General features: G+C 46.1%; 2 protein-coding genes across 7 annotated transcripts; one reads left to right on the top strand and one right to left on the bottom strand.

Annotated features, from left to right (window-relative positions):
* Positions 1-3193: 3193 nt before the first annotated feature.
* Positions 3194-13663, bottom strand: Tmem176b (transmembrane protein 176B). 5 transcript variants are annotated; one of them, XM_040741209.1, is made up of 8 exons: positions 13575-13656; positions 12624-12715; positions 10401-10606; positions 5824-5934; positions 5496-5552; positions 5033-5263; positions 4130-4249; positions 3194-3711 (listed from the first exon to the last, which is right to left on the bottom strand). In XM_040741209.1, exons 3-8 carry the CDS (start codon positions 10599-10601, stop codon positions 3628-3630), a joined length of 804 nt encoding a protein of 267 aa, XP_040597143.1. In that variant the 5' UTR covers positions 10602-10606; positions 12624-12715; positions 13575-13656; the 3' UTR covers positions 3194-3627. The 5 variants fall into 5 exon arrangements, with proteins under 5 accessions (XP_040597143.1, XP_040597144.1, XP_040597142.1 ...); XM_040741210.1 differs by having other exon boundaries at positions 13584-13645; XM_040741208.1 differs by lacking the exon at positions 13575-13656 and adding an exon at positions 13217-13358.
* A 16-nt stretch (positions 13664-13679) lies between these two features.
* On the top strand, positions 13680-17006 carry Tmem176a (transmembrane protein 176A). Of its 2 annotated transcripts, none has more exons than XM_040741213.1 (6): positions 13680-13815; positions 14437-14634; positions 14859-14969; positions 15993-16049; positions 16169-16387; positions 16764-17006. In XM_040741213.1, exons 2-6 carry the CDS (start codon positions 14437-14439, stop codon positions 16803-16805), a joined length of 627 nt encoding a protein of 208 aa, XP_040597147.1. In that variant the 5' UTR covers positions 13680-13815; the 3' UTR covers positions 16806-17006. The 2 variants fall into 2 exon arrangements, with proteins under 2 accessions (XP_040597147.1, XP_040597148.1); XM_040741214.1 differs by lacking the exon at positions 13680-13815 and adding an exon at positions 14049-14201.
* Positions 17007-19003: the final 1997 nt, after the last annotated feature.

The raw sequence follows: 19003 nt of genomic DNA on the forward strand, positions 1-19003 counted from the left end.
GGGGTCTACAGTGAGACAGGCATGGAGAACATGAGGGAGGCCAGAGGAAGGAAACCAGCCTCCCTTTGGAGTAGGGGAAGGAGTTGCCTAAGTCTGATACAGACCACTGAAACAGAAACCAAACAAGCTGACATTTGCTTCCCATAATGGAAAAACAAAGATGCTTTATCTGATCTGGCTGCCTAAGGCTGGGGTAAAAATACTGAGACAAAAATTAGTACCACTGGAGCCAAGGAATGAAATAATGCCTCCTTTGACTTTGACTTTGACTTTGACTCAGCTTCCCTGTGTTTCTTCAGCCTGGGACTCTGTTCTAAAATCCTATGCATGCCTTTAATCCCAGCACTTGGGAGGCAGAGGCAGAGGCAGATGGATCTCTGTGAGTTTGAGGCCAGCCTGGTTTACAGAGTGAATTCCAGGAAAGGCTCCAAAGTTACAGAGAAACCCTGTCTCATAAAACAAGCAAGCAAGCAAACAAACAAAATAATAATGAGTAAACTGGGCTGGAAAGATGGCTCAGAGGTTGAGTTACGTTCCCATCATCCACCTGGGACTTCTCCACTGTGATATAAGTCTGCTGCTCACTCCTTACAGCAGACACACAGGCAGACATACAGACGTGTCACATACACACACGCATTTTCCTGGAAGTAAAGGCAGCAGACACATTCTCTTAGCCCAAACAGTTGGACGTCTTGTCTTTCATTTCCCAATACCTTGGACTTGTTTGTGGCATGGATGTCAAATGTGGAGGTTCCACTGAGATCAGGCACCACACAGTCACATGATATGGAACTAACTCCCACCAAAAAAACCTGTAAGTTCAAGAAACTCCCTTTGTCCTATGGAACTGAAAGGTTTGTCTCTTCTTTCTGGGTCCCTTCATACAATTATGGGATGGTGCTGTCAGCCTCCTAATACCTGGAACTAAAGGAAGTTAGAGGTAATTTTCCCTCAGGATCCCCATCACGCCATATATGTGACAGTTATCTCTCCTAATGCCCTCCTACCTGAAGGCCTCATTATGACTGCCTATGCCTATAATCCCATGACTCCCCTAATCAAGCTCATTTGCCTCACTTTCCTTGCTGTGAACCTCCAGATTTCTTCATATCTTTAATGTGCTAGCTATCACGGCATCCTGGGCTGTAACCTCACAGGGCACCATATCTCCTTCCCCTAACAGCTTCATGATTGGAAAGAACAAGATGTGGTTTCTAAAGTCCTTACCCTCTCTGACTAGAGTCTCTCCCTCCTCTGCTTCATCATGTCCAGAGCCACATCCAGATAGCACATATGGAGATTGGGACACTCCTATAGAGTTGCCCTGTGGTGCATAAGAGGCAGCTATTGTAAGTAGAAACAGAAATGGCAGTGTCTCACATGGAGGAAGGAATGTCCTGTTCCAGAGGAGACAGGATGCTCAGAAGGATGGGAAGCCCAGTGGCCCCTTCAGGGTGACAGTGTCATCATAGTTACAGAGCAAATCCCTCTGAGCTGGATTCCATTCTCGATGGTAGCTCATTAAGACCCAAAAAGTCCTAAAGGGAGACTTGCTAAGAATAGAGAAATGACTCAAAAGTCTCAGGAAGTTCCAGAAACATACAAGGCCCTACTCTGCCTGAGATTATATAAGCAGGGAGGATTGCTAAGGAGATTTAGACCAGCCAAACTACCTAGAGAAGATTCAACAACCCATCAAGTTGCTTTTAAGCTATATAGAGAACTCCAGAATCCTAGGTCTTACAAGTTGGCACTCATGCTTAGACAATGATGTTGCCTTTGAGTCATCTGTGCTCCTATAAGTGTCCCCTCACCCATACTCATGTAAGTAACCTCAGTAAGCTCACTGGGTCATCAAGTAGAGCTTTGCTGCTGTCTTTATTTTGGTCTGTGTTACTTCCCTATCTGTGGTGAGTAGACCTGTTTGTCTCCTCAGGAATAGTGAGTGCCGCAGGACAGATAGGCTTGCTGACTGAGACATTATCAGTTCCTTTTTCCCAAGCACTCCACTTTCTCCTCTTTTTGATGATGCAGCTAAGCCCTTGATGAAAGTATGCCTGAGATTAAGGTACTGACAGTTGTCTCTTGAGGCTTCTTGGCTCACAAATGGCCGTATTTCCCTCTGTATCTTCACAATGCTCTCTTCCTATAAAGACACCAGTCATGATATGTTTGCACCCACCCTGATGGCCCCATTTCAACCTGACTTATATGAAAAGATTACCTGTAAACAAGGTCACATTCTGAGCCACTGGGGATTACACATTCAACTTAGATTTTGAGGGGAACATAGTCATCATAACCCATAACCTTATGACGACCCACTCTATACCAGAAACTGATGAATGATGCCCTCTCTTGGTCTCCAGTGTTTGTCAAGCCCCAAGGACTGTCCCTGTTATATTGAGGGCTAGGATCTTGGCAGGTGGAATCCTAGGCATCTATATGAGTGACAACCAAGAAGAAATTCTGCCCAACTAAGCCATCATTTCTTGAGATCGGGCTGCTGACAGGAAACTGGGTACCATCAAATGTGCCAGTGCACACGGAGGCCAGGTGGAATGGTGATCACTTTGCACTGCTCCAGCTAGTCAAGCACCAATAGCAATCTCAGAGCCTCTCCTGCGAGTAGTCATCTTTATAACTTCCCTTTGGGTCCTCACCTCTGACAGATACTCAGCAAACACTTCACATTACTTTCTTGCCTGGTACACTACACTCTTTGTGCTGTAGGCTTGATGCCTCACCTTCTAAAAAAAGTAAAATATCCTGTGTTCCCTGAGAACCGAACTCACAGGCAGGTGAGTCTATGTCTATGGCAGGTGACCCCTGAACATGCAGTGGGCTGGGTTCTGGGAGAATCAACTTAACTACAATCACCTGAAAGATGGGCTTCTGAGCATAGATGTGGGGGATTACTTTATGTTCATTAAGAGGGGAAGCTTCACCCACTATGGGAGCCACCATTCCCTAGGTAGAGTGGGGAAAGTAAGCCAAGCACCAGTGTGTTTGCATTTATCACTCTCTGCTGTTGATTGTGGATGTGAAGTGGCCTGCTGATTCAGGCTCCGGCTGCTTTGACCTCCCCCTGCATGATGACAGCAGAGTAAGATAAAATTTTTCTCCCATAAGTTGTTTTTACCAGAGTATATATCACAGCATCAGGAAAGAAGACTAAGCAATGGCCAAGAAGATTCTAAACCCTTGGGTTATATTCACTTTACATAGTAGAATGGAGGCAAATCCTGAAGAAGAGTGTGGCATCAGAGACAACCATGCTCCATTGTCACTCTTCTGTCTCCATACACACCAGCTCAAGGAACAGCCTTTCCCAGCACACCATCTGTATCAAGGAAAATACCACACCTTTCTTCAAGAAGTTGTTTTTTCTGGTTGTTTCTGCTTAGTTAGCATTGGGAAAATGACACAGTATCTGTTTATGGAATAAAGGACATTGGAGTGAGGACAATGGGGAGAAAGGAAGAGAAAGAGGACTGGATGGTGGCTACATCAGAACTAGGTAGGTGCTGTAGGGCCAGCAGAGACCCTGGGTACAGATGCTGCCCTCTCTGGATTGCTCTGTTCAGGGACACGCGTGGGTTCAGGCAGGGTCTTTGTAGCAGCTCATAGGATACCAGGAATCTCTTTGGTTGGGGAGGGAGGTGTTGAATCCCCCCCAAGAAGCTTTTTCTCTGTCTCTTCCTCATCCTGAAAATAAAATAGGAGGGAGAAATCAATGAATGGAAGAAAAACATGAAGATGAAGCATGGAGTTTAGCTTCATCGATGGATGGAGAAAAGCATGAAGACAAGGTTAGCTTCACCATTTTAAACCAGCAGAGGAAAGAAGGGACAAGGAATGACAGCAGGTAGTGTACATGCAGCAAGAAGGACAAGGAGGCAGAGCAGGGGGAGGGAAACATGAACTTGGACTGAGTTGGAAATGAGAGTGAAGGAAAGCATGGAGAAGCATTAGGTAACAGAGGTCAGACAGGACATAATATGGTGTCACAGTCCCCAGACAGTGAAGGATAAGTGAGGACCAGGGACTTCCTAGGTCAGGTGCTCATCCCCATGTTCAATGCCCAGACCCCTGATGTCCAGCAAGCCCCTCCCTGAGTACTCACAAGGGCCTGTGAGCTCTGGCCACACATACTTTGGAGACTCAGTCCCAGGGAAGCCAAAGACACGACAATCTTCAGGATACAGACAACGGTGAACATGATGCAGATTGCTAGGAACAGGTTCTAGAGGCAAAAGAGGAACCCACCCAGCAGGAGTCAGCTTTTCTGAATCGCATCCTCACCTCACCACAGTCACACTCAGCCCATACCCTGTCTAGCAGATACTTCTCCCCAAGGCTGGTTGTGTCTTCTAGCGATGGGGTGGCCACCACTTCTATCCCACTTGCTTGACTGGTGAAAATGACATCATACCAATGATGGGCAGTCCTTCACCGGCCCTGTAGTTTTTATTCCTGTCTCTTGACAACCTTACCATAATTCCCCACCTGGGACCTTATTGCTCTACTGAGAAGCCAGAGCACATGAAGAACATGCTATAGGTTCTCGGCTAACAGCCCAGCTGAGCTCCCAGCCCAGAGCCGCATCATCTGCCTGCTACATTAGTGCCTTGCTGTGAATGATCACACTCACTATCTATGCCTGCGGTTTCATAGGAAAATCCAAGTGTGAACTGTCTGTCTGAACCCAGCCAGAGAGCTGTGAGAACTATGGATAAAGTGGTGTTTAAATCCACCATATTTGGGGGTGATTTCTTATGCATCAATAAGTAGATAACCAGAATGGCAATTCATTAGAGAAGTCAGAGGGGTGACCTACTGTCTGTTCCCCCACCACTGAGTCATGTATGGAGGTCTGAAAGTGCCTTCAGCTTGAATGACAACTTCCTAACCAAAGGCTTAGGGTGAGGGCCAAGTTCACAAAACCTTCATCTCTGTTCCCCGGGCCTCCAATCCCTTAAAACCAGGGCTGTAACATGTCCCAGGAAAACCATGCTTCCATTCTCACCATCATCATGTTCAGGTACTCTTTGCACCTCTCCGTCTTCCAGACTGAGTCATCATTGAATCGCACTATCCCGTACCCACTGCCCATGCTAGACTGTGAGGAGTCACACGTGGAACTGATCTTGACATGGTAGAAAGCACTCGTTTGCCAGATTAAGCTGCTCATACCCAGAACAGTAGCAGCCACAGCTGTAGCAATGCAAGCCAGGATGAGCAGACGTGATATGTGGCCCTGAAAGAGAGAGGTCCAGATGCAGATTCTGCGATCAGTGGCAGAATCACGAACCACAGCCTGAAACCTGCTCATCTTCCCCCGCTGCTATGGCAGGAAGTGCCTCACAACCCTCCAGGAAAGACTCATTTTATTGATAACTACAGGATAATAGGTTGAATAGTGCTGACATTCTAGCCCTTTTGGAGGGTGTAGATGGACAGGATTGATAAAGAAGATGCCTGAAACTCACAGACAGTTTTCCTTGTTGCTTCTCATGAACAATGATGCTAGCTCCGGCTACAATTGCCTGGAAAGAGAAGATACCAAAAAAAATTACCTCTAGTTTATTCTCCTGGCTAGGTTTCCCATCACCCTTCCACCAACAGTGCCTAGGAAAGCCCAAGTAAAGCAGGGTTCAAAAGCAAGCCATCAGAAAAGCAGCACATGGGCAGACACTTGTCACCAATGTCCTGCCCTTAAACAGAAACAAAAAACTAAGCATCAGAAGGTTTTCTCCAGTCCTAATGCAACCATTTCCTGTTTGTCTCCATTGAGCTCCTTGCTAGTTCCTTACTTACCACAGACCCTGACCAAAAGGCACAGTCAGAGGAACACAGCTCAGTCCAGGGTCCTAAGTAGATAAATACTCCAAGGACACAGCTCATAAGTCCCAGCAATATCTGGGTCACCTTCAAGACAGGAGGAAAAAAATCAACTCTCTTCACTTCCCAAGGTAAATGCACAGCTCCAAGCCAGGTGTGGGCTTCACCCCTCCCTCTGCTTTGGCCTCCCTGCAGCTCTGATTCTGCAAGGTTCTGTTCTAACATCCATTGAGTCACACTGGTCTGCTTTTTTCTTCATTCCCCTCAGGCTATTTGTCTTTCATTTACTTTTTCATAACACTTTTACTTTATGCTGATTCTTAACATGTTTACCTCATTATCCCCTAGGAATATCATCCTGAAAAATCCTGCACCTAAGCTCAGTGTCTCACCCCACTCTAACCCCTCATATGCAAACACAATGTGGAGGGCTCTGTAGTATACACAAGATGTAATGTTGAGGGTGGGGGATGAGCATACTGAGAAGTACAGGAGCCCTTGGGCTCAATCCCCAGGGACAGATAAGACTGGAGGAGGTAATCCACAGCTAGACCTATAATCATCCTAAATCCAGATGCCTAAACATCAGTGTAAGAACACAATCTATAACAGAAAGGGCAGTATGGCATCCCTAGAGCCCAGCTACTCTAGGAGTGCAAGAACTGAACATTCCAACACAGCTGAAACACAAGTAATGACCTTAAAATGACTTTATGAAGATGATAGAGGTCTTTAAAGTATAAATGAAAACAATTCCCTTAAAGAAATAGAAGATGAGATCGGGCATATTCAGGGTGGTATGGATGGGAGGGAGAGGGAGCTAGGATTTATATGTAAAATAAGATTGTCTCTAATTTTTAACAAAAAGAAATGGAAGAAAAGTCAATGGATAAATATCTTAACGAATGCCAAGAAAACCAAGGTAAAATCAAGCAAACAGCTGACAGGAACAAATAAAACTGCTCAAGACCTGAAAACGGAAATAGAAGCAAAAAAAAAAAACTGAGGGAATTTTGGAAATGGAAAACTTGTGTAAGTGAACCAGAACTACAAATGCAAGCATCACCAACAGAATACAAGAGTTAGAAGAATCTCAGGCATTGAAGATATGATAGAAAAAAATATTCATTGGTCCAAGAAAATGTTAAATTTAAAAAATTCCTAACTCAAAGCACCAAGGAAATCTGTGACACTATAAAAAGACCAAACCAAAGAATAATAGGAATAGAAGAAGGAGAAGAATCCTGCTTAAAGACCCAGAAAATATATTCAGCAAAATCATAGAAGAAAAGTTTCCCAACCTAAAGAAGAACATACCTACAAAGGTACAAGAAGCTTACAGAACACCAAATAGACTGGATCAGAAAAAAACAAAGTCCCTTCACCACATAATAATCAAAGCACTAAACATACAGAATAAAGAAAGAATATTAAAAGCTGCAAAGGAAAAGGCCGTGTAACATATGTAGGTAGACCTATCAAAATTACACCTGATTTTTCAGTGAAGACTCTAAAAGCCAGAAGATCCCAGAAAAACCTCTTACAGACTGTAAGAGACCATGGATACCTAGAAAAACTTTCAATTATCATAGATAGAGAAAACAAGATATTTCATGGCAAAGTCAAATTAAATCAATATCTATCCACAAACCCAGTTATACAGAAGGTACTAGAAAAAAAACTTCAAACTAAGGAAGTCAGCTACACCCACAAAAGCACAGGCAATAGATAATCCCACACAGGAGGGAAACATCCACTTGAGCATGTGTGAGAGCACAGACACACACACATACACACACACACACACACACATACACACACACCACCACCACCACCACCACCACCACCACCACCAACAACAACAACAACAAAAATAACAGGAATTAACAATCATTGGTCATTAATATCTCTCAATATCAATGGGCTCAATTCACCAATAAAAAAAACCCACAGGCTAACAGAATGGATAGGAAAACAGATTCTACCCTTTTTCTGCATACAAGAAACACACCTCAACACTAAAGACAGACATTACCTCAGAGTAAAGGGTTGGGAAAATATTTTCTAATCAAATGGACCAAAGAAGCAAGCTAGTGTAGCAATCCTAATATCTAACAATATAGACTTCAAACTAGAATTAACCAAAAGAGATGGAAAAGGATATTTCATATTCATTAAAGGAAATAATCCACCAAGATGATGTCTCAATTCTGAACATCTTTGCCCTAAATACAAAGGAACACACATTTGTAAAATAAACATTACTAAAGCTAAAAATCACTTATTGAATCCCACCCATTAATTGTAGGAGACTTCAACACCCACTTTCACCAATGGAACAGGTCATCCAGACAGAAACTAAACAGAGAAATATTGGAACTAGCAGATGTTATGACTCACATGGACCTAGCAGATATCTACAGAACATTTCACCCAAATACCAAAGTACACCTTCTTCTCAGGACCTCATGTAACCTTCTCTAGAATTGACCACATACTCGGTCACAAAGCAAGTCTTAACAAATACAAAAAAAATTGGAATAGCCCTTTGGATCTTATGATCAAAAATGGAGTTCAACAACAACACTAATCACATATAGCCTATAAATTCATGAAACCAATGATGGAGGATGTCCTTCTGTATGTTGTGAATTTAATTTATGTTTCTTTTTTGGTTGATGAATAAAACTGTTTTGACCAGAACAATACAAGGCTGTCCACTCTCTCTACATCTAGTCAATATAGCACTTTAAGTTTAGCTAGAGCAATAAGACAACAAAAGGAGATCAAGGGAACACAAATTAGAAAAGAATACGTCAAAAGTATCGCTATTTGCAGAAGACATGATAGTATACATAAACAATACCAAAAATTCTACTAGGGAACTCCTACAGCTGATAAACACAAACCTGGAAGCAACGTAGATGCCCCTCAACCTTAAGAATGGATAAAGAAAATGTGGTACATTTACAAAACTGAGTACTACTCAGTGGAAAAAAACAATGAAACCTTGAAATTTGCAGGCCAATGGATGAAACTAGAAGAAACCATACTGAGTGAGGTAACCCAGTCACAAAAAGACAAACATAGTATGTACTCACTCATGTATGGATATTAGACATAGAGCAAAGGATTACCAACCTACAATCCACACTTCCAGAGAATCTAGGAAGCAAGGAGGACCCTAAGAGAGACATACATGGTTCCCCGGAGAAGGGGAAAGGGACAATAGCTCCATAGCAAATTGGGGGAGAGGGAGAGAGAAAGGAAGGAAGGAAGGAAGGAAGGAAGGAAGGAAGGAAGGAAGGAAGGAAAGAAGGAAGGAAGGAAGGAAGGAATGGGTGTGGCTACAGATAGCCTATAATGGAGGACATGTCTCAATCTTTCAAGCTGAGGGCAGGCCCTTGAAGGAATCATTCCAGCCAGCAATTAAGCAATGTGGCATTTAAAGGGACGTTTCCCTGCACTCTGGAGTTTTCCCAATAGACTACACTACTCTTCACTGTTCAATCCCATGCCAACTCCTCTAATCTCATCAGTGTAAGCCCCAATAAACCACAGACAACCCTAACCTGATGGTGTCTTCTTGCTAGTAAATCCAACTGTCACTGACTCCTGTACCCCACCTGCATGTCCTTCCAGCACCTTAGATTTATCCATTAGATTGTAACAAGCCCTATAACCTAAGGACAGCCTCTCCTATCTTTCAGGATTCTCATCACCTAGGAACCTCTGCATGTTCCTGGCCTTATGTCTTCCTTACACTCCAAACCCATCCCATCCCAAGTTAGGGGATCCCATTTAAACTATCTGGATTCCTGTTTCTACTCATTACTTCCACTCTGACACATAAGTTCAGAACCTGGTTCCTTCTTGCCTGGGCTCCTCCTAGCTCTGAGGCAAAGCTCACCCATTGAAGCTAGAACTCCTCACCCTGTCATTCAAGGTATTTGGCAAAATGGCTCCTTACCATCCATGAATCCCTCTCTCTTCACTCTTCACTGTCAGGACACTGGCTGCCCTTGTTCCTGGCCCTCCTTTACTGTGGAAGTCCTTTCCTTTCACACCCTGCTGCTCCCTGTCCAAGCCCATCCCTGCTCCACTCAGGGCCTTGCTCAGACACTGATTCCTCATGTGTGGCACTCTGTCCTTGTGTCACCTCATCTACCTTTGACTTTAGTCATGTTGAACACTTTTACGTGGCTCAAGGGTCTCTCTGCCTCTCCCTGAGGGTTTGGTTAATATTGACTTGCACCTGCTGCCTTCAGCCCCCATGAACTCCAGGAAACAACTGAACTCACAGCCCTGAAATTCCTCTCCTGTCACCCAGCCTCTGGCTGACACAGCTGCTCTTCACCAAAGAGAGGGTTGATTACTCCTTTCCATGCAAATCCTGCAGGGAAACATCTGCAACCTCTCCCCACATGCAAGGGGACAGTGAGCTTCTTCCTGGGTTCTTTCCTGAGGAGTCAGTCCGCTTTCCTTTGCATCTCTAAAGAGGAGAGTCCCTACTTCTGTGCCACCTCACTAACCCACCAACAACCCACTCTCACCCCTAACGCCAGCTGCCCATGGTGGATGCTGGCCTTGGAGGGCCCAGTGTCCTGAAAACAGGGGAGAAATTTCAGGGAGCCCATGGCTTTCAGCAGCTGCTCCCAAGCTGGTTTCTGGTGGATGTGGATGTTGACATGAGTGGACTGGGGGACTACGGAGATCATTTCAACCCCATTCACAGTCACTGTGGTTTGCGTCATCTTTCCTGGTGGGGAAAACAACAGATGGTTACCATGGGAAACAAATGGATGAAGTAAGGGAAAGGGAAAGTGGAGCAACTAGTGACTCAAGGTCAAGATCTCCGGAGTGCAGATGTCAATGTCACAGTGGTCCTTATTTGAGATTCAAACCACTTCTAGAGCCTTTCACCAGGATTAATGGGATGTTATTGAATATGCAGGGCTCCTCACAGACTGTTGCATGCTTGGTCTTGGCTGGTGGTACTGGTGGGGCAGACTGTGGACTCTTAGGAAGCAGGCACTGGTTGGAAGATGTAAATCAATAGGGGTGTGACTTTGAAGAGCATCTAAGCCCCTCCCACATTCATTTCTCCGTCTCTCTTCCCTCCTCTCTCCCTCCCTCCCCCCTCCTTCTTCATGGCCACCATGAGATGAGCAGCCTCTACTGCCACTCCCACTGCCCTGATATTCTGCCTTGGGCCCAGAGTAATGCCCTGGCCTCAGAGCAAAACATCTGTAACAGCGAGCCACACAAGGAAACATAAATCTCCCTTCCTTCAGTCTGTTTTTCTTGGATGTTTATTCCCAATAACATAAGGTTGCCTAACACAGCTTGGCTTAGGTCTAAGTGGAACAAAAAAAAAAAAGAAATCTGAGTACACACACAACAAATGACTGATACCATACATGGTTCTGTACAACATGGTGTTGATGTGTCTATATGTTTTTACATCAGTCCATCAAAATCTTCCATTTGTATAACTACATGATACTCCTCTCTCTCTCTCTCTCTCTCTCTCTCGCTCTCTCTCTCTCTCTCTCTCTGTGTGTGTGTGTGTGTGTGTGTGTGTGTGTGTTAATATTGACAGGCACTTGGATTATTTCCATCCCCTTTGTATCATGACCAGGATGGAATAATGCATTTGTAGTGGCTGTTGTCAATTACCTTCCATGGATGTTGGAGCAATGACCATATACGAGTGGCATACAAGAATAGAGCTTCTCCCCCCCCCACTTCTTGAGTGTGCTGGCAATTTCTGCTTTATATGCTTTAACTTAATGCAATAAATTGCTCCATTTTCATTGCTTATCTTGAAGTTTGACAAGTATTTATCTTTATGAAAACACAGCTACAATCTAGATGCATATTGCAAAAAGTTCCTTCCAGGTGTGGTGGCACACGCCTTTTATCCCAACATTCAGGAGGCAGAGACAGGTGGCTTTTGTGAGCTGGAGAATAACCTGGTCTACATAGCAAGTTCTGGGCCAGCCAAGGATACACAATGAGATCCTGTCTCAGAAAATAAAAATAAAACTTCCCTAATGTACTCCCCCCAGTAAATTCCCTTGTCTGGCTTTTTAAATTGGTTTCTGCAATGGCTTTGAGTGTTTCTTCATAATGTGGTTGGCTCCCTTTTCATTTCTTAGAGGCATTTTTTTATTTCTTTTGTAAGTTCTTCATTCTGATACTTCCTGAATATTTTTCATAAAAGTTCTTTGTATATTTGAAAATTTACTATTAGCAATATGCACTATCACACACACACACATGAACAGGAGGAAACATGATTTAAGAAGAAATGTTGATCTTTGGATCTATGTCATAATCCCCAGATATGGAAGCAAGGGCCCATGGTGTTAGTCCATATATTAACTTCTGAAAAACAGCTTCTACTGTGTTCTACATCACCTTTCTCCCACTGAATAAAAACACTTCCCTGAGTTTCCACAGGGCGTTGGGTCCATAAGGTCTTCTTATTTTGCCTGTTTGAATGTCCAGTGGCCTCCTCACCACTGCTACCATTCTAACGAGCATAGAGTGTAACACATCCCGCCTGCTTCCTAACTCTCTCCTGTTTCTGGTTCAGAACTGTTATGGTCCTCTTAGCCCCTCTGATCATTGTTTAGATCCAAAAGAAATTCTGCCCAGGAACTCTACTGGGCAATCTGGTTGAGAATCAGTTTCAACCACTCCAGTCTCATCTCTGTTTGCACTCATCTGTATTCTCCCCACACCTTAGTTCACTCTTCCCTTCCACTTACCGGGGCCCTCTGAGTGACAACTTCAGGAAGGAGGAAGAGACTTTCGACTTCTTCGCAGAAACACAAATGAAGGTCCCAGGTTGTCACCTTGCCTTGAGGTTCCAGACATTAGGAACGAAATTTCAATCCCATCTGTGTGCTGGCACCCTCCAGACTCCCAGGTCCACCACTTCCTGGGTCACTCAGAAACCTCTATGCTCACCACTGCTGCCAGCACTCCAGAGAGTGGCTCCCTGATCACCCTCCTCCCAGTGCCCAGGAATGGAGAAGAGAAACCCTGTGTCTTCACTCCACAGCCATCCCACGCCTGCTTGGTCTCAAAGGCCCCACTCTCAGAGTGCAAGTGAGGTTCTGGTAATTGTGGAAGGCAAAGCCAGGCCCTGGCCTCCCCAGCCTCAGGCCTGTGTCCAGAGTCACAGCCTCTGTCCAGCATGTCCCTCCCTCCCTGGAGTCCCACAGGAAAGGAGCCTGGGAGGGGAAGCAACATCCTGGGCTAGGGTAGAGCTCCAGGGGTAGGCTTGGAGACCCCTCCAGAGAAGGGATTCTGTGCTCCAAGAGGGAGTACCCTGGGGCTGTGAGGGGCCCTGCCTCACCTGCACCTGTTATCCTGAGAGAGGTGGGGCTGGAGCTGAGACCTCTGGGAGGAGCTGACCCCAAGGTAGATAAGAAAGAGGAAAGCCGGAAGAAGAGGTAGAGGGATGGGGACCTGACCAGAGTCTCTCAATTTCCCAGCAAGTATCTGACATGAAGGGGCCCCACTTGGGGGGTTCCATTTGGAGTGGATGATCAGGCCTGCTGCAGCAGGCATGCAGGTGACACAAGGACACACAAATACCCAAGGTAGCACAGACCCACAGTTGCTTAGAAAGCTCTAGCACTGATGCGACTGGAAGAGAGTACTCTCAAAGACCCCACAGGACTGATCAATGCCAGCCCCAAGTCAGTGCCTACCTCACCCACCTTCCCCAGATCTCCGCTGTCCAGTGAGGAACTGACTGCTGGAAAGCCCCTGAAGGGGCCTCCAGTCCCAGCTGCCTGCCAGGAAGTGCTAAAGTCTGGTCATCCTCCCTCCCCTTCTGGCTCCCACCCAATTTCTTCCTCCTGCCAGGACTGAGGTTCTTAACTACAGCCAGCTCCTCCCTGTCCCTGGGTCTTCCCTGCTGCACACTCCCCGGGTTCCAGAGGAAAGAAGGTAAGTCAGCCCACCCTGTCCTGAGCCATGTGGCTCCTCCTGGGAATCACTTCAGCATAAACCCCTTTCCCAGTCCACCCAGCTCCTTCCGTTCAGGCCTGCTCAGAGCTTGCCAGGGGCTGGGCACACTGAGATGTGCTGCTAGGAACAGGTGTGGTCTATCTCCGCCACTCAGTCCTGTGGGGACAGGGTCAGTCAGTGCTAACTGCTCATCCAAGGAGACAGAGGGCTCCGGGGTGAGGTGGTCCCTGGATTCCTGATAAGGAAGAGGTGTTGCAACAGAAGCTGGAGGGGGCAGTTAAAGGGACTTGGGCTCTGACCTGGGGCCAGAGAACTCTGGGAGGAGAGGCTGAGAGAAAAGACCCAGTCAGGAGTGAAGTAGAGAGGTAAAGGACATGAGCACTGCTTGATCTAGACATCAGGTCCCTGAAGACTGTCGCAGGGGGCACAAAGTAGATGTGGGATGAAGAGGGAGCCCAGAAGCAGCTTCCCTGACAGACAACCCTCCAAAAGAGATCCTGGGTACAGCTCCACAGCCAGGGGCAGCTAGTCTGTGTCAACTCCAACAGGCCTGAAAGTCTGCCAAATGTTCCTTCTTGCTATTCATTTTCTCCCTCACAGATGGTGTCCACAGACATGGAGACTGCAGACGTCGGTGAGGGGGCCCTTAAGTCCCCACAGCCCACCCACATTGATGTGCACATCCACCGAGAGTCTGCTCTGGCCAAACTCCTGCTGACCGGATGCTCAATGTTACGGCTCCCAGAATCTGCCTCGACCAGGAGTCTGGGCAGCAGCAGGCTGCTGGTGGCCTCCTGGGTGAGCGTAGTTTAGCTTCATGGGCTGGGGAAGGACACCCAGCCTGGCTAAAGAAGAGTCCTTTTTCTTGCTTGCCAAACTTTCCTCAGGACACCCTCTATGCCTAAGACATTGAACTGGTTTTACCTTCTTATCAGAAACCAGTCAAAGTTGTGCAGTCAGCTGTGAGCTAACGGGTGGGTCCACTGTTTGGGAGCTGTGTTCTCAAGTCCTTTCTCTTCCAGGTGGTGCAGATTGTGCTGGGGGTTCTGAGTGTGGTTCTGGGTGGAACCCTCTACATCTGCCAGTATTTAACCATGAATACCTCAGGTGCCCCCTTCTGGACTGGGATTGTGGTGAGTGTGGCAGCATGAAGGTCCCCGGCTGCCAGAGGGATAATGTTCTCTTTGCTTCCTGCACACCATCACCATTGAGGTGGCATCGGAGAGTGTGTAGCCAAACAGACTGGATGGCGCAGGCCAGCTTGGTGCTTGTGTAGATGACAGCAGTGAGGAAATGGTCGTCTGTGCAGTCACAGGTCAGCTCTGCTGTCTCTTGTCCCATGCTTCTAACACCAGGCTGGCAGACACACCTCACTATCAATGGCAGTAGTCAGCTAAGTCTCTGAGGGCTCACCCACATCTGAGAGCTGCCTCAAGACAGGGAAAGTGGAACATGTCAGGCAGGGAGAATCTCCTACTTCCTTTTGTTCATCCTATGGGGATTCAGGGATGTATTCCAACACGCTGTTATCTCTAATGACGGCTGACTGGGTTGAGCATGGTGAGTACAGAAAACTTTCTGACAGACCCACACTCTCAGAACAGTAAAAACACATGCATCCATTGACAGCAGAGGTTAAAGTAACTGTGCTAACCCATCCAATGGCAGAAGTATACAGATTTGTTATAGAATAGTCAAATAGGGTCAGGACCCAGGTGTCCATGGGACTGCACCAGACTTCCTGCTCTTCTAGCCTCATCAGATGGACCTAGTAGCTGGTAAGTTGGGAGTCTGGACCCGAGGCTGCCTGAAGTCACATCCTGCATTGATAGCTTTTCCAACAACTTGGGACTTTGACCCACAAGATCCCTGGTCCTTAGACCTTTCATGAAGAATCTAGTGTGGTTTTAAAAGTAGACAAGAAGATACACACCTGACTTAACCATGTGCATTTAGGTGTCACTAAAACAATGTCCTACACCCTCACTGGTGAGATCCAGGCTCATCACTCTACACAGTTACTCCACCACAGACAATAGAACGTAGCAGATAGAATGGTATAGGCCATGTGGCTGGCACTACAGATGAGATGAAGCAGAAGATTAATGGGCATTTGTATTTCCTATGCTGACTCTTCTGGTTCAATATCTCCCCAGGCTATGCTGGCTGGATCTGTTGCCTTCCTTCACATGAAACGGGGAGGTACCTGCTGGGTGAGTTTAGGACCAGGCAAGACCCACACTCTGCCTAGAGGCTATGCCAGGCCTCCTGCCCCATCACATACAGGCTGGGTAAATCTTCAAGATCTCCCTCTGTCTCTTCCTCTACCTAGGCCATGTTGAGGACCCTTCTAGTACTGGTGAATTTCTGCATGGCTGTGGCTGCCATTGTTCTTGGAGCTCGTGAGTTCAATGTTTACCGATACTATCTCAGAGATGATGTCTGTGTAAGCTACTCTTCAAATCACTGGCCCACCAAGCCCCCCAACACCCCAGGCCCTGAAGAAGCTGATAGGATAGGCCTGTGCATATTCTACACAAGCATGCTAAAGGTAAGGTCAAGGAGAAGGGCAACTGCAAATCGTAGCAGGGAGACTAAGATGGTACCTCTCCCTCTAGTCTTGGTGATTGATCTTAAAGATGCAGGACTGAGAAAGACAGAAACTGTTCCCACTACTGTGGATGTCACATTAGGAAAGAAATACTATCATCCACAAGTCATGAGTGGCCCAGGATTGCAAGTATGGCAAGGGTTACCAACATGGTAAATGCATGTCCTCCCTGTCACTCACAACACAGCTCAGTTACTGAGGAGAATGGAAAGGGCTTCTGGTGAATTCTATCCACTGGACCAATTGACCTAGAGCACAGAACGGCACTTTCCCTTCTCTCCCTGTCACCAACGTCTTGCTCTGACCTCTTTGTTAGAAAACAGACGAGAAGAAACTTCTGGGTGCAAATGTGATTTAGCCTCTCCCTTGCTCTGGGTGTCCCTCCTTCCCAAGCCTGAAAGAAGAGTCAACAGGAGCAAACAGACCCTACCCCACTGCCTGGCTCCACCCAGCATCATGGCCGCTCACAGCAGTACTTGCTTATTTTCCTTTACCTTCACCGTCCCATGTTCCTTCTCAGGTAGTGACTTGATAATAAAGTCTCATGTCATTGCTAGCAGATTCTGGCTTTTGTCACTCCAGGGAGCTCTCATTGACTGGGAGGCATGGCAGTGTGAAGACAGTAAGCTTATGACACACCCCACATAGCTCCAACCTCCTACCCATATCTGAAAACAACTAACTGGGCCTGTAGGGTGCAGCAGGTAGAGACTCTGTCCCCCGAATTCTGATTTAAGATGATGGGTAGTTGGATGAATGGGTTTTTATTTTTACTGTTGAGCAAAATCAAGACACAGACAACATAACACCAAGACACAATCATTTCAGAAATCTCATTTATTGGTTTTGGGGCTGTTTAAGATGGAAACTTGCTATGGAGCCCAGGCTGAACTTGAATCCATGATCCTCCTGCCTCAGCCTCCTGAGTGCTGGGATCACAAATGTGTATGGTCATCTTGGCTCTGAAAACATTTTTTCAAGTTATCTAGCCAATGATATGGTGATATAAACCCCAGATTAATTGTTCCGTAAAAATACATAAAACTAGACATCATATGGCTCATATATTTAAAAATCTCCAATATATATTATCAAGACAATAAGAGCAACCTCAAAAGCCATAATGAAGGGAGGCGGATCCAGAGAACTGAGTCTTGAATTGGTCTATGTTAGGGTGCCATAAGCACCTGCACATATGGATTTCTCCCGAAGGGCCTACAGGGCTCAGTGTGTGTCTGTATTCATGGATAACCTATAGCATCATGAAGATGATACACCCCAGGATCAAGGGCAGGAAGACAGTCCAGGTGGGCTCTAGCGAAACCCAATGTGACTTGTTAGAGTCCCCTCTGGTGAAAGGTCACCCAGGTGACCTGCCAAAGGAAGCCATGTAAGGTCCTAAGACAGGGATTTTACTAAAGGCTAAACACGGGGATGCCCTCTCTCTCTCCCTCCACTAGAACAGCTTCCCCTACTCAAGACTCCTGGGGCGTGGGAGGAGCAAGTATTCTCTTAAAATTCCGTTGCTTGCATAAGCTAGGTAAGCTGATATTGTGGAATTTGGTGCTTGGGCATACAATCAGCAAAAGAGCATCCTAAAAGCCAAACATAATCTGAGAAGACAATCAAAGCTGCCCACTGTGATGAAGGCTATGGCAGTGGAGAAGAGGAGGCTGAGACAGCCATGGGCAAAGAGGGTTCTGAAGATGAGGGTGATGCTGACATCAGTGAGCAGAAGGTCTGTGAGAGTGAAGAACCAGAAAAACAGAATCAAACTTCAAAGTCAGAGGTCACTGTGACCTCCCCACCCCCCACCCCGACTTCCTGTCTCAGAATCTAATGTAGCCACCAAATGCAAAGACTCACCAAACCACTTGACCCACAGACGCTATGCAAACTCTACCACCAAACACGAGTTTGCTACAGGGGAGGAAAGAGAAGAACCAAAATTTCCAAGATCCTTTTTCTAGTCTTCTTAAAACCACTGTAAAAGGGGAAATTAGTATTTCTCGTTTATGTCCTGTATGTTTTACAGATTGCTAGAGGTCATGACTCAGATGACAAACACAGCCCATCATCTTTACTGTCATTACCTACAGTGCGGCCATGTTCATTACACTATCAAAGAAGGAAAATAAAATTTTGCTTTAAAAAAAAAAGTCCTAGGGGCTGGAGAGATGCTGCTCTTGCCGAGAACCTTAGTTTTGTTCAGTTGTTTTGGGACCAATTTTCTTTCCTTATTTTTTTTCTCCCTGTGTAACCTTTGCTACTCTGTAGACCAGGCTGCCCCTGAACTCAGAGATCTGCTTGCCTCTGCCTCCCAAGTGCTGAGATTCTGAGTTCCAGTTCCAGGGGGATCTGACACTATCTGCTGGCCTCTGCGGGCACTGCACTCATGTGCAAACACACACACACACACACACACACACACACACACACACACACACTTTTTAAAATACCACTCTTTTCTCCTTCCTGTCTAACGAGAAGTGAAGACTTTTTCTCCCACACACTCTTGCTGCCATGATGTTCTGTTCTGTGCCAAGCAACAATGAG

The sequence above is a fragment of the Mesocricetus auratus genome, unplaced genomic scaffold (genome assembly GCF_017639785.1).
Source record: "Mesocricetus auratus isolate SY011 unplaced genomic scaffold, BCM_Maur_2.0 contig_13036_pilon_obj, whole genome shotgun sequence".
NCBI lineage: Eukaryota > Metazoa > Chordata > Mammalia > Rodentia > Cricetidae > Mesocricetus > Mesocricetus auratus.